The 16,245-nt window shown below is 39.8% G+C and overlaps 1 protein-coding gene across 1 annotated transcript in view; it reads right to left on the minus strand.

The window, feature by feature from the left end:
- Window positions 1-16,245, minus strand: part of syne1a (spectrin repeat containing, nuclear envelope 1a) — a 198,191-nt gene that overhangs the window by 104,559 nt on the left and 77,387 nt on the right. The window contains exons 57-63 of the mRNA XM_088325643.1: window positions 12,232-12,409; window positions 7,264-7,446; window positions 5,491-5,634; window positions 3,814-3,969; window positions 1,106-1,270; window positions 859-1,031; window positions 640-793 (exon numbers count right to left, since the gene is read on the minus strand). Of these exons, the coding sequence (XP_088181769.1) occupies window positions 640-793; window positions 859-1,031; window positions 1,106-1,270; window positions 3,814-3,969; window positions 5,491-5,634; window positions 7,264-7,446; window positions 12,232-12,409 (1,153 nt within the window). The remainder of the gene's footprint in view (window positions 1-639; window positions 794-858; window positions 1,032-1,105; window positions 1,271-3,813; window positions 3,970-5,490; window positions 5,635-7,263; window positions 7,447-12,231; window positions 12,410-16,245) is intronic.

A 16,245-nucleotide genomic window follows, 5' to 3' on the forward strand; every position in this document is an offset into this window, starting at 1 on the left:
GCGATGGCGGCGTCGGAAACGGAAAAAACGGTTCAGTAGCCCGGGACAGGAGAGCAAAAAAAACGTGATCAGGATCAAAAAAATGGGTCGAAACCGGGAAACAGACGGGAGCAAAAACAGGTGAGAGTCAGGGTCGAAAAAAGCTTGCCAAGAGTAAACCGAGGTTCGCAGATAGACTGACAACAGGTGACAGACGTGGGTTTAAACAGAGACAGGGAGCCAATCAAAGTCCGAGGCCGTTGGCGCCAAAGGAGTGGGCACAGATGCATCACATCGGTAATCATGACGGAACAGGCAAAACTGCTTACTAACCAAGCAGCTATAAGATTTACCTGGGGTCAAAGCATTAAACATTCTTTAACCCCAGTTTTAAAGCAGCTTAAAGCTTTTAGATTAAACCTTAAAATAATTTCAAATCACAAATTAAAGCACAACACTTAGACCCATAAGTTAAAGCACAGTTTTATCTTAAATTCGAGAGTTAAGGCACCTCAAATGTTAAAACACAGCTTTATCTTAAACTCAAGTGTTAAGGCACCTCAAATGTCCCTAAAGTTTTAACTCAAGCGTTTAGTCACTTGAATGTTTTAAAGCATTAAAGCTTTAACTTTGACAGCACTCATTAATAATATCCAATACCTTTGTCCTGCCCAGATTTGCAGTCTTGTCTCGCATCTCCGCATACTGTCTGTCGGAGCAACTCAGTGTTTCTTCGACCCGGTCCATCCAAAGCACAAAGTGACCCACGTCCTCTTGGTAACTCGTCCACTGCGACAAAGCGCTCTCCAATTGGCTATTGATGCCGAAGAAAAATAGTTACTATATTACAGTAAAACCACTGTAGAGCTTGGACTAAACCTTTTGCATTTGATAGAAGCAGACAACAGAGAGTCCCATGAGTCCTTGAGGTCCTGGATCTGTTTTCGGATCACCGGGATACCCTCAGCCGACGTGTTCCTCTGTACGGCTTCGCCCCTGGTGAGCAGCATCTTTAGCTGGATTTCTCGTTCTTGGCGTGCAGCGAGCAACGCCTGAAACCCGGAAATAAATATATGAAATAAAAGTAGAAAGTTTCTTGCACAGCTTTATCAAGGCAATTGCTGACCTCCAGCCTTAGCATCCTGTCCTCCAGCAAAGCTTTATCGGAGGTGGCGGAATCACAGGTGGCGAGTACATCCTGGGCCTCGCACACCCACTCCTGAAGCTCTTTGAGATCCTGAGAGAAGAGACGATGCTCCCCTACCACACGTTCGAGCCGGGAGAACTTGTCCTGTAGCACCAAATAAATTGATCTGGATTCGGGTAAACCTGACATAAAACTAAAGATCTAAACTAAGAATATTGACCTATACGATTTTATAAACTCTTTTTCAGCCACAGAAGGGTATACACGTCGAAGGTCCACTCCAGCTACAGTGCCATACACTTTCCAGCAGTACTAAAGAGGTCAAGGATTCATTGTAGCTAAGCTGCCTTTAGACATCAAATATCCATTTTAGCAAAGTTATACACGCCAAAGATCCAATACAGGTAGGCCTTTATGGACAGCTATATACCTCAAGGATCCATTTTAGGTAGGCGGCTATGGGTGGCTATACCAGTCAAAGATTCATTCTGCCAAGGCTGCAATTAGCCTTCAAAGATCCATCTTATCTATGCTGCCATAGATGGCAAAGATCCATTCGGGCTACATTGCCACATAAAGCTAAAGACGTCATAGATCGATTTTAGCTAGGCTTCCATAATTTGCTACAGACATAAAGAATCCATTCAAGCGAGGCTGAGATTACACATCAAATATCCATTTTTAGCAAGGCTCTCAGGGACTACTATACACTCGCATAGCTCAGTGATAGAGCTTTAAACTGTAGATCAAGGAGTCCCCAGTTCAAAACCGGGTGCCCCCTTATTTGAATTACTTGTGGTCTAGTGGTGAGGTTTCGGCACACCAACTGCTGCCACCCGGGGTCTAGTCTCATTGCGTACAATGTTTTGAATAACTAGTAATAGGCTGTGAGCTACAGCACAATGTACTTTTTATACTAAGCTGCACCTTGGTGTACTGTACATAAAAACAAAAGAGCATATATGTACAGTCTTTCCCTTTTGTTGTCTATCCATACAGTGGCTTGCGAAACTATTTGGCCCCATTGAACTTTGTGACCTTTTGCCACATTTCAGACTTCAAACATCAAGATATAAAACTGTAATTTCTTGTGAAGCATCAACAATAAGTGGGACACAATCATGAAGTGGAACACACTTTATTGGATATTTTAAACTTTTTTAAGAAATAAAAAAACGAAAAGTGGGTGTGGAAAATTTTTCATCCCCTTTACTTTCAGTGCAGCAAACTCTGTCCAGAAGTTCAGTGTGGATTTCTGAATGATTCAATGTTGATCTAAATGACTAACGATGATAAATGGAATCCACCTTTGTGTAATCAAGTCGCTGTATAAATGCACCTGCACTGTGATAGTCTCAGGGGTCTGTTTAAAGCGCAGAGAGCATCATGAAGGACGAAGAACACACCAGGCAGGTCAGAGATACTCTTGTGGAGAAGATTAAAGCTGGATTTGGATTAAAAAAAAATCCCAATTCCATTTCTGTGCAAGCAATAATATTGAAATGGAAGGAGTATCAGACCACTGCAAATCTACAAAGATCGGGCCGTTCCCCTAAACTTTCAGCTCATACAAGGAGAAAACTGATCAGAGATGCAGCCAAGAAATTACAGTTTTATATCTTTATGTCTGAAGTCTGAAATGTTGCAAAAGGTCACAAAGTTCAAGGGGCCAAATAGTTTTAAGCCACTGTATATATATATATATATATATATATATATATATATATATATATATATATATATACGTACATATATCAGTGCCATTGACTGATTTATATTTTTATTGTTGAGAAAGGCAATACTCCATCAACATTAGTACACAACACTAACAATAAAAGACCAAAAGCTTTTAGGTAGTTGAATGGGTGGGTCAATGGCAATAAATCTTATTAAAAGACTCCACTGGTTCCGAGCGGTTTCTGTCAGTAGAAAATGCAATCGACACATCTAATAAGGCCTCAAAAAAGGTCATGCCGTAACGCCACATATCACAGAATTTGACATTTTAGGCGGAAGCAAAGGCCACGGACACAAGAACCTTTCCAGAGACAAATTACCCATGCTAGAAGCAAAGGTTCGTCACCCTTTTTCAAAGCCAAATTAAATTCATTTTGAGGATTTGAAAAGCAATTTCTTGAATTTCTCTAGTACCATTAAAAGTAGAAATCCGGTTTGATTTGTGTATTTTACAGATCCACAAATATATTTGCGATTCACAGATGCGATTTTTAATTTTACGTATGTATTTAACAGGACATACAATTTTAAGGAATTGAGTTAATTGTTAATATGTTTGTGGATCCAAACAATACATGTGTAGATATTTTTGACGAATCTGTCATAATCCATGTCCATAATTGACATATAATCCCTACACTAATACACATTTTATCCTTCCCTGTTTAGGTGTAGCATGCACCTGTCCTCTTGGGTGTGACCCACAATGCCCTAAAAACTAATGCCAGCTGCCGTTAATCACAAAGAAAGTAATGGAATCGCAAAACAAAGCTCCAGAGAGCAGGATAGGCATCATTTCTAAGCAGACTGGTTGGGAAACATGGCAACAATTTCAAGCATTTACAAGCACTTCACCCAAAACCTCCTGAAAACACAACTTTCAATTGAAGCATTTTCAAGGATTCAAGCACTGAACCCTGTAAAAAAAACATACGTCTTCCATCTTTTACCTTGGTCAAGTTGCTGAGGGCCAAAAATTTAGCAGACAGCTGGGACACCCGATGGAGAAAACCCTTGCCGGCGGCTTGACCCTCCCACAGCTCGTTGGCCCTTTCCCTGAGCCGGCCCAAGTCCGCCTCGCGACTGGACATCTCCTCCAGGACACTCTACATGCGATTGGTTGCCAAGCCAAACAAAAGGCAACACATTAAATTAAAAAAAAAACTGATGTGCTTGATTTATCCCCCATAAACCCCCCTTTTGTCAGTTTTGTCTCTTTACCTCACCGTTCTACCCCCACCACGGTGTTTTTTTGTCTCTGCCAGACGTGACAGATTCTGTTATCGCAGGCACGGGGAAAAAAAAAGACTTTTGACAGAAGGGGATTTAATTAGATTCCCCGACTTTGCCTTTGACGATTACGTCAAGCCTCTGGTCTATTTTGATGCAGTGGTGCTCAACAAATTTAATTAGGTCCTCTTTCCCCCGCTTGATTTCAGATTACACTTAAGGGAGCTTTATCTGATGGCGGGCTACATGTATTTGGTGACCTTGAAAAATTAGATCGCTGGTCCATTTAGGGGGGAAATCAAAAGGAAAAGAGTGGTTTCAACAATAGGGGAAAACAATGGAGTAGATTGGAAAATGGATTATATTTAAGTATCAAAATGAAACCATTCTTTGTATTACCCAATAATGTATTTAGTTAAATTGTACTGACTTTTTAGCAACTACATTTTTTTTGATAATTAGCATTGACAACTCAACTATGTAAATAATTGTGAAGAAAATTTCAAGCACATTTTGTAAAAAAAAGCATGGACACTAGCTACATTAGCTAGCATTTTTTTTGCGGCGGTGGATGGCATTGCTAGCATAAAGACCCAAATTAGTTGCTAATGGTATTGTAGTGGCTGTTAAAATTAGTGGTTCTAAATTTTGAATATTTTTAAGTATTTAGTATTTACATAATTATAATTTATATATAATTTATACATTTAAGTTAGTCAAAGTATTGATAACTAGGAACAATGTTTTTTGTGAAGAAAAACATGATTGTTTTGTAAATAATAAATTTCAAGCGTATACTTGTTATTCAATCTTATATCATATTATAAAAATGCAAACTATATCTGAATACATATTATATAAATAATTCATCAAATAAATCATATTTATAGAATTTAATAGAAATTGCCTACTTAGTAATAGCCATTTGAATAACTGCTACAAAATTTTATATTATACGCTAAAATATATATATATACTGTAAAAACATTGTATAAATATATAAAAATTGTTGTGTACATATACAAATAAATTATATATGTGTGTATATATATATATATATATATATATATATATATATATATATATATATCCATATTCAGATGTTTTGTCATTGACAATTGTTTGTTTGAATTAAAAAATAAAAATAATTGACTTCATTCTATAGGTTTAGAAATTTGGTGATTTGTACGTCAATAAAGTTAATTTTGTCAACAGTTTTAACATATTTGTTACATAATCATTTTAACTCGTACTCCTGAAGTACCTCGATTTGAGTGTCACTGGTTGAGAAAAAAACAAAAACAAAGCAAAGTGAAACTAACATATACAACAACATGAAGAACGCCAACCATAATATCTAAAAAAGATGCCTTAAAGAGAGGGATCGAAATTATCACCTGCAGTTTGCCGAGCTCTTGCTTTTTGGCCGAGAGGTCGTGCAGCCGAGCGCTGCTCGCCTGAACTTTGACCTCGGCATCGAGCAACCACTCCTGCAGGGGCTCGGCGCTTGCCTCGAATTCTGTCATCTGACACTGCAGTTTCTGGACAACAGAACAAAGAAAAATGTTATTTTACATTGATAAACAGCAAAAAAAACAAACATCAAACACAATATATTTATACCAGAAGCCTGGCAACATATTTGACAAACCGTGTGTAAGCAGTAGAGTGGTTTTCTTGGTTTTTTTTTTTGTGGTGCCAGAAACTGACTGTGGATTGGTCCACAGCACATGGTCACTTCAGTGTGACAATGGCAACGGGATGAGAGGAAAACAAAACATAGCTTTCCTCAAACAAAGCGTGTGTTTTTCTGTTCATAAGCCAAAAAGAAAAACCACCCCTTTGTCCTTTGTTTAGGGTGGGGCCTTCCTGATTCTTGATGACATGCTATCGTTATATATTGTTCTTGATCTACAGGTTTAATTTTAATTAACACATATGCAGTAATGACTACGTACTGTGCTTGTGTGTGTATATAATGGTGTGTGTCTATTATCCTCGGTTTTTATTGACGGAAGCACTTCTGTGTGAAGCGTGCTCTACAAATAAATCTTGATTGGTGGGAGGGAAGTGTTGTGCTGCTAGTACAGGGATAGATATTGAAGATTTATCCAACGCTTTTTGAAGCAAAATACAAAGTCAGCAATAGCCTGCAGTCACACGGCTAACATGAGTGGCTAGGGAAGAAAGGGTAGAAAAAAGAGCCACAGAACTCAGTGACGTTCACTTGCATAACCAGCTGTGGAAGTCAAGTGACACTAAAGCAAGAGCAAATAAAAATAACAATAGTAGGTAGCTGCAAGGCACAGCCTGCTACCAAGTGACAAACATGATCTGCTAGAGAATGAAACAGTAGATGCCCTTATCACTGAACTCAGCAACATTTGCTTGCATGACTAACTGTGAAAGGCAAGTGACACTGAAGCAGGAGCAGCTAACAATAAAAATAGTGGCTAGCTACAAGCCATAGCCTGCAGCCAAGTGGCTAATACGCATCCAGTGTCTAGAGAAGAAAACTGTGAAAAAAAACTGGGAAAGGAAAGGACTAGATCCCTGAGTTACGGAACTCAGCAACCTTCGCTTGCATGACCAACTGTGGCAGAAGAGTGACACTGAGGGACGATGCAAAAGCAGCTAATTTAACATGTGGCTGCAGGCCATATCCTGCCGCCAAGTGACTAACATGAGTGGCTAGAAAAGGAAAATGTGGTAAAAGAGGAATCCTGAATCAAAGAAATCAGTGACATTATGAATAAATATATTTGTGTAAGGTGAGTGACACTGACGTAAGATCCAAGAGCAGCTAACAATAACAATATTGGCTAGCGTGGTGCTATTGCCTGCAGCCAAGAGGCTACTATGAGCGTCTGGAGATTGAAACTGTGGGAAAAAAAAGTCTTATTTGCTTGCATGACCAGCTCTAGCAGGGCGAAGCAAGCTTTATTTACAAAGACAAGCTAACAATAGTGGCTAGCGACAAGCCATAACTTGCAGCTAAATGGCTAACATGAGTGTCCAGATAAGAAAACAGCAGAAAACATTCATGTTTATGAAATAGTACATGCGATTTTGCTTAACATTTGAATCAATAGTATTTATGTTAACAAATGAAGTATTTTTACACAACTGCACACTGTCACTTTATAAGTGTTATTGAAGAATAAACCAACCTTGAGCGCATCTTCCCGAGACTGAAGGTTATTCATCAGGCTTTTCCAGTCTTCTCTGGCGTTTGCCACTTTGGCCTTGATCCCCTCCAGCCGTTCTTTGGACACCACCGCCATGAGCAGCTCCCCACTGGCTCCCACTGTACTCAGTCTGGTCTGGCCATGGTCCGTGTCACTCAAGAATTCCTGAGGGGGAATATAAAGACAAAAGACACTCACATCAGAGGAGTGGGGAGAGAAATCAACAAGAATGGAATGAGTGGCAAGTGATCCCTCATGTGGATACTGTTCAAAGGTTTGGGGTCACCCAGACAATGTTGTGTCTTCCATGAAAAAGTCACACTTTTATTTTAAAAATGAGTTGTCCAAACTCTGTGTTTTTTACCCATATATATCTCTTTCGTTTTTTAAGCAAGTCTCACATATGGCTTTTTCTTTACAACGCTACCTTGAAGGCCAGCATATGAAATCGCCTCTTTAAAGTAGATGTTGACACTGGGGGGATTTTTAAAAAAATTTTTTAGGGGGATTTTTTGGTTGATATTTTTGACATCATTTTTTTGCTATTATTGATCAAATCAATATCAGACAGATAATGATTGTTCTTCCCTTATAAATATATGATGTCATGATGACTGATTAGTATCACTTGTGCTTGCTCGTTTGGCGCCAGCTGCTGCGGGCTACCTGATTGGTTCCCCGTCCTTTTCGAGCTCAGTCCTTTCACTCGCCCGTTGTCAGTCCGTCAGCGAACCTCTGTTTCTACAAGGCAAGCACTTTGACTCTGACTCGCATTGCGACCTCTTTTTGCACCCGTTTTTCCACCCGACCGTTCCAGATTTCCCTATTTGTCTCCAACTACAACCTGTTTTTTGACCCCGACCATGTTCTCTCTCCCGTCCCGACTTAAGACCCGTTTTTGGTCCCGACCACGTTTTTGCTCTCCAGTCCCGGCTATCGACCTGTTTTTTTCCCTCTTCGTAACCACCATCGTCTGCGCGTGAACTGTCTGTCTCGTTGTGCCCTGATACTGGCTGGCAACCAGTTGAGGGTGTCCCCTGCCCACTGCTCCGAGATAGCTGGGATGGGCTCCAGCACCCCCGCAACCCTACTGAGGATAAGCGGTGCAGATAGTAGATGGATGGATAATAGAACAGGAAGGCACAGAGCATTTGCACCTTGCATAGAAATCAACTTCGAGCAAGTAGAAAAAATATACTTTTCTTACCAATCGATGGACATGTAAACAAATTGCTTTTATTGCAATTAACTAGCTCTTCAAAACAGTAATCTTCTGAATGTCACGTGTATTGAAAACTGTTATGTGCTCTACCATACAGCTTATAACCACTAAATGAACTGTCAAATAATCATAAGAAACAACGGGAGATAAATGTTCAGAAGAAAAAGCCTCACTTCATGATTACTAACTAGCATCACCTGTTCCCGCTCATTTGGCGCCAGCCGCTATGGGCTACCTGATTGGTTCCCTGTCCCTTTTTAAACCCAGCCCTTTCACTCTCCGGTTGTCAGTCCGTCAGCGAACCTCTGTTGTTACAAGGCAAGCATTTTTACCCTGACTACCACCTGTCCCGTTTTTGCCCCCGTTTGTCTCCGGCTACGACCTGTTTTTGATTCCGACCACGTTTGCTCTCCCGTCCCGGTTTACAACCCATTTTTGATCCCGACCACGTTTTTGCTCTCCTGTTCCGGCTGTCGACCTGTTTTTCCGTCCTTGACACCGCCATCTCCCGCTACGGAAGAACCACTTCCGTATTCGGATCAAAACCCGATTGTGTGAGCGGCTTGCTTCCCGCGTCCTGCGAGCACCGGATCGCGGGCACTGCCCTTCCTCTTTCTTTCAATAAAACTTGTGGTTAACATTACGCAATTGGGTCCTGATTCTGTTCTGATCGTGACATGCATGAGTTTTCCCTTCTTAAATATGCATTTTTTGGCTGGTGCGGTTTATAATCCGAAACTACCAAAATACAGTATATTGCCCCCCCAAAAAATCTTGACCTTTAGGAGTCATTAGTAGTATAGAAACACAAACTCTTTTGCAGACATTGATGGATTTAGGCAAATCATTTAGAGTAAAACATTCTCCATTTTTTTAACATACTGTATGCGCCCCCGTACACTACTCCCCCTTCCTTTAAACTCAAACGATGACAGCAGCTCAGCGGGGTCCACTCCACCATCTGTGCAGTCAGCCCACACGCCCATTGCCTTGTTCTTTTTTTCGTCCCCCAACTTCTCGCTTTCTTATCCTCCTGTAAGCGTGCAGCAACAATTAAGCCTGATACAGCTTAGATACGGCCCACACAGCACCCCTCACCCCTCCCACGTCGGCCTTCCTGGGGGTCAGCCATGTGGAAACATTGTTCCACATTCCTCACCAGGTCAATGATAAATAAAACATGCCGCTGTTTTTAATCGCACGCGGCAGTGTTTCTTCTCATCCCCGGGAAAACAGTTTCTGATGTGGGGAGGTTTTTTTCTTGGTGAGGACGGATAAAAATAAACCCTAATGTTTTTATTTTGTTCTTATCACGTGACTTGCAGCTAGTAATTTCCTCCAACCCAAACTTCCCGGTTGTGGCAGACACAAGAAGGTAATTAAGAGTTAAGTAATTAGTGTGGTAGGCAGGACAACAACAACCTGCCTAGTCAGGTGCCTTGGGGGGATCCAGAAAGGCTGCCAGGATGTTAACACCTGCTAGCTTCTTAGAAACAAAACCATACAAGTGAATCTTCAAGAAAAAAAAAGTCCAGCTCAGATAATTATGCTTAGTTTAGTGCTTTTCTAATAGTTTCTAATCTTCTTCTAGTTTCTAATTTCTAATATCCTACCCTGTGTAAGGTTAATTTAGAACCTTAAGTAGGATATCGAGATCATACTAATATTTTATTCCTGCAGTCCAAATTATTAAAATTAGATTATTTAGTAAAATTTTTCACTGCACAACAACTATTTAAGGTCAACAAAAACAGAGTGCCAAAAAACATCCGTAAATTATTCATTCGGAAAGAGGGAAAATTATCATTTAAGGGGCTGTAGTAAATTCATAATCCCAAATGTGAGAACCACCAGGAAAAGTATGTGTGTGTCTGTGTGTGGAGTCAAGCTCTGGAACAGTTTGCAAGACGAGATCAAACGGTGTCCAACTATTCACTTGTTCAGGTTTAGATACAAAGGAACATTCCTGGCGGAATACAGAGATGAGGAGGGTGGGGTATGAGTGGTGCGGGAAATTGGGAATAGTGCGTCGAATTAACTTTGTGTTATTGTTGCTATTCTTAAATCAAAACTGTTATTATTAATATCATTACAATTGTTTTGATATCACTGGTATATTTGGTGGGGAAGATGAAGGGGTAAGTAATATAAGCATTTTGCTTCTTACTACCACTTTTCGAACATATTATGTAACGTTATTTTGTTGTTAAATTATTGTTTTTGTTCTGTTTTTATTTTGATGTTGTAAAGTTTTCATTTATTCATTCATTCTAATAGAACAAAAAAAAAACAAGTTACCAATTAAATCAAAATCCCAAGTGTAAACACAATTTATGTGTTGTGTTCAATTAAAAAAAAAAAAACTCTTTACCCTAACACTCTGTTCATTGCAGAACATTAGGTCAAGTCATGTTTAATTGTATACCCCTTAATCATTATGCAAATTTATAGTATTTTTTTCAATTAATTTTTCCATTAAAAAATCAGAAAGATATCATAAAAGTAGGATTTTTTTCATCTTATTTATACATTTTTAGCATTTTTCTCTTTTCATACTAGAAAGTTTCATTAAATTAGGAAAATCTATATAAAATGGCGGCTGCTGAATTTATTATTTCTGATTTGGCTATATATTTTATCGATGTCGTCCTGCTCAAATTATTTTTTTTTAGATAGATAGATAGATAGATAGATAGATAGATAGATAGATACTTTGTCCATCCCCGAAGGGAAATTCACATTTCCAGCAGCATCCCTAATCTCATAAACTTAGAAATATAGCAGCGAGCCACCATTCTGTTACAATTTTCTACTACACCTGCAAAAAGTGCATTTGTTGCAGAAAACTATCCATTATCTGCATTGCTTATCCTCAGTAGGGTCGAGGGGGTGCTGGAGCCCATACCAGCTATCTTCGGGCAGTGGGCAGGGGACACTCTGAACTGGTTGCCAGCCAGACGCAGGGCACACAGAGACAGACAACTGACTCGCTCAGTCACACCTACGGACAATTTGGACCAGCCAATTAACCTGACATGCATGTTTTTGGAATGTGGGAGAAACCGGAATGCCCGGAGGAAACTCACGCAAGCATGGGGAGAACATGCAAACTCCACACAGGAAGGTTCGATCTCATGACCTCAGAACTGTGCCGCACATGTGCTAACCATTGCGCCGCCGTGCTACACTGATTTTTTCCCATTCTTTTATTTAATACTGTAATGAAAAAAAAGATGGGCAAAAATATTGCATGTGGCTGGTGGTGGGAAAATATTTCAAATGTTAACATTAGTTATTTTAAAACTAAAATGATAAAAAAAAATCTTCAAAAACACATTTATCTTGACAGGTGGTGGAATATTTTTAAATGTTCAGATTTTTTTCCACTATAATCTAAAAAATAATCATTCAAATGGCTGGGAATGTTGGATATAGCGGTTGCTGGATTTTTTTTAAATTCTAAAAATTATTTTCTTTTTTTTTCAAATCAAATCAGAAAATAATCCTTTAAATGAGCAAAATGTGGCGTTTGGTGGAATTTTCTTTTATCCTTAAATTGGGCCAAATTACTGGCCATTCATTGGTCAAAGCAAAAAATATTGCTTTTTTTCCTATTTTACCGGAAAACAAGCTGAAAAATATTTTGTAAAATGCCAATTTATGCATAAACAGTATTTATCTTTTTCTTTTGTATGAATAGTGCTACATCATTAATGTCTAAGTCTTACCTGTATTCTTTGCAGGGCTGCGGAAGCCTCGGCCACACTCTGCGGCACGTCGAAACATTTGGCTGTGCAGATCTTGGCATTCACCAACCACTGCTGGAAATCTCGCAGGGCGGCACGGAAGCACTGCTCCAACAAACGTTCTTTATTCTGGCACTCCCTTGACGCACGTAAACTGAGGCTGCCGAGAAAAAAAAATAAAAGAAGGGGAAGTACTAGGGATGCATGATCATTAACGAGGTGATAACGGCCAAATATGAGAGCCCAACAGGATACAGACACCCAATAATTAGACACTTGATGCCACGCTATCATGATCAATCAGCCGACACTACTTGTTAGAAAAATTCTAATCATTTGTTTTGCTCATAGTAGAAGTAATAGCGCAACTTGGTCGTGCAGGGCTCTGGAGAGCTGGGCCAAGATTAATAGCATGGATGTTCTTCATTAGATTACATTGAGATGTTCTATGGAAGTAATGTAATACCACAACTTATTTGTGTTTCCTCTCTACCTCTTTGTCAACTGCTTGAGGAGCAGGAGTGTTAACCCAAAATTAGTTGCATGGATGTTCCCTATAAGAATATACCGTAAATTCCGGACTATAGAGCGCACCTGATTATAAGCCGCACCCACCACAATTCAGGTGGAAAACTGATTTTGTACATACACAAGTATGTATAATAGCCGCATGCGCCCACATTGAAAAAACGCAATACAAACTCGAAATTAACCCATACCCGATAAAGTTCAAAATACAGAGCCGGCAAAATGAACGGAAAATGATACCGGTACTTAAGATTTAATGCAGACCTGCAGAGTCTGGCTGCCCCTTGAAAGTAATCCAAGGAAAAAAGTGTATATTTCCAAAGGTAAGGGTTGGAAAAATATATATCCCCTATTGTTGGCCGCGTCCACAAACACGTCTCACCTTTTCTCCACTTCCCGTCAGCCCGCGTTTGCCCTGCCCCTTCTTTCTCATTTGCTCGTGCAGAACATATCAGAATAAGTTTCTAAAATAAATACATTACAAAAATATACAGTTGCAAATACATATTATACATGGTTACACATATTTACAAAGAAAGACGCTACATTGAGAGAGTTTTCAAAGCATTAATAATAATATTATAACTTTCATCCCAAACCAAGCCTGTGAAAGGTAGCAAAACGCTACTATTAACACACTCGCAACTCAGTAAACAGCTCTGTTAAAAAAAACTACCATACTTGTAGTAAGCAACGTAAACCGTCCTCAACTTCCTCCTTATAACTGACGTCATCCAAGTCGTCTTCATTCAGTATGGGAGAGAGACTTTGTCATGTAGATGTCGTCCCACGCTCCCTTAATCAAAAACACGCTAGCATCACGCTCGCAAAGTAAAGTTTACGTGCGGTAGCTGTTTCCTTCTATATCGGACTGCTCGATTGCGTTTAGCTTGAAAGTTGCGTCATGTGCCTTTCTTTTGGCAATTTGCATGATGAGGATATGTCTAGGCTAATTTAATTTGTGCACAAGCTAAGAAGTTGCGGTCTAAATATTACCTTTTGTACTCGAGCGCCGCTGGCTGCCGTTAGAAAAATTACATAAATTGTCCGCATCACTGAATAAGCCGCAGGGTTGAAAGTTTGGGAAAAAAGTAGCGGCTTATTGTCCGGAACTTACGGTATTTTGATTTTCTATAAAAGTAGTAGAACCAAACTTGGTTGTGTCTCCTCTCCTACCTCTTCGTAATAGGCGTGACGTACTGGGGAGCTTGCCCATCACCATTTGCATGGCTCGGGCTGTGATTGTACGATCTTCTGAACTTTAGCGAGTATATACAATTTTTTTCTGCACCAGCCATACAAAAAGTGTAGAGTACATTTTTAAATGTTTTGTACTCCTTTGATGAGTCTTTGCTTCACATGCGCTGCTATAAGAGACCTCGAAACGTTACATTTGCCTCATGTAGTTGCCTAACTATTTGTATAACAGCCCTTTCAGACTTTTGGTGATCAAGGGCTATACAAATAAACATGACCTTACTTGACTTTATTTATTCTAGCTGGTAATGTGTACAAGCCAGATAATGCCACTTGATGGGAATGAGTGATGTACTTTTTTAGTTAAGGCATGTGTGCCATTCAGTATTGGAGCACTTGTATAATGTTAAGAAGTGACGTATTTTTACATAATAACCACACTCATAATCATATAAACTTTCAGCGATATCTAGTCTCTCTAGTTTTGTGGTATCTCTAGTATCCGGTGTCTAAATAACCAGGGTTGGGTAGGGTTACTTTAACTTGATTACTTTCAATTACTTTTGGATTACTCCAATACCAAATATGCTAATAAAAGACAAAAGAAACTAAATATGAATAAAATTATGACTCACAACACGTGGTAAGCTTTCTCTCCTGGCTTTGTTCTCTGGCAAAACTAACAATGAAAATAAATCCAAACAGCTTGCCAACATCATTTTTGCCATTCCATGTGTTCCGTTACTCCCCAAGCCTGCACAAAATTTAGTCATTTTATTCATATTTAGTTTCTTTTGTCTTTTATTAGCATATTTGGTATTGGAGTAATCCAAAAGTAATTGGAAGTAATCAAGTAAAAGTAACCCTACCCAACCCTGTAAATAACTATATCTTGTCATTATAGTTATTGCTGACAAATAAGGTATGTGTCACGGTTGCCCATGGCGCCCAATAGGCCCCGCCCATTTGGCGCCAGGTGCGGCTCATTGACTGATTGGCTTCCCTCCTATTTAAGCTCAGTGCTCTCACTCACCCTTTGTCAGTCCGTCAACGAACCTCTGAATCCGCAAGACGTGGGTTTTGACTCTGTCCGGTTTCCTGCCTGTGTTTCCTGTCCGGTATCGTTCCCTTCCATTTTTGTCCTGTTTAATATCGATCTCCAGTTTCGTTCCCGGCTATTTTGTTCTGTTTGTTATCGAGCTCCAGTGTCTGGTATCATTTCTGTCCATCTCGTCCTGCTTGTTATCGGACTCCAGTCTCCAGTGCCTGATATCAATCCTGTCTGTCCCGTCCGGTATCGACCCCATCTGTCCGATATCGGCTCGTGTAATTGGTATCGATCTCGTCGGGCTCTGGTTTCCTGTCATTCCACGCCAGGCTGCTGCCTTACGTCTTCCACCCAACGATCACTGGGGTTTTGGGTTAACGTGCATGACTGCCCCATTTCCCTTAAAATAAAGCTTGTGTGAGAAACGTATCTGGGTCCTCCTCCTGTTCTGGTTCTTGACGGTATGTAATAATCAATTGATAAAGACAAGCTCTAGTCTCTCCATCACTACTGGTACTTGTTGGAGACTGGTTTAGTGAAGCAGTATAATGTTTTTGTATTCGTAAACAAAAATAAACACACACATTGGATATTGTTTCCATCACTAGAAATTCCAGAAACGAAATTGTACAGTACTGTACCATAAATACCGGACTATAAGACGGTACTTTTTTCCCCAAATGTTCAGCCCTGCGGCTTATTCAGTGAAGCGGCCAATTTATGTAATTTTTCTAACTGCCACCAGCGGCACTCGAGTACAAAAGGTAAGATTTAGACCGGTGGAGTAAGTGCGCTGAGATAGACGGCATCCTCTTAGTTTGCGTACGAATTGTCAGTCTGACAGAGATTCTTACAGATAATGAGGAAGTTGCCCTTGATGGCAGCAGTTCTAAGGAGAAAGATGAGGACAGTTAACCGTGAATTTCGTAATTACGGTATGGCTTATTTTAACAGATACGCATGATGCGTTGCGAGCATGTTGTTAGTAGCGCAATGGTACCTTTCACAGGCACGGTTTGGGATGAACATTATATTATTATTATTAAAGCTTTGAAAACTCTCTCGGTGTACGGTCTTTCTTTGTAAATATGTGTAACCATGCATAATATGTATTTGCAACTGTATATTTTTGTAATGTATTTATTTGAGAGACTTATTGTGATATGTTTTCTACAAGCGAATAAAAAAGAAGGGGCGGCGCAAACGCGGGCTGACGGGAAGTG

The sequence above is a fragment of the Urocampus carinirostris genome, chromosome 20 (genome assembly GCF_059441175.1).
Source record: "Urocampus carinirostris isolate Australia breed hairy pipefish chromosome 20, RoL_Ucar_1.0, whole genome shotgun sequence".
Classification (NCBI taxonomy): Eukaryota; Metazoa; Chordata; class Actinopteri; order Syngnathiformes; family Syngnathidae; genus Urocampus; species Urocampus carinirostris.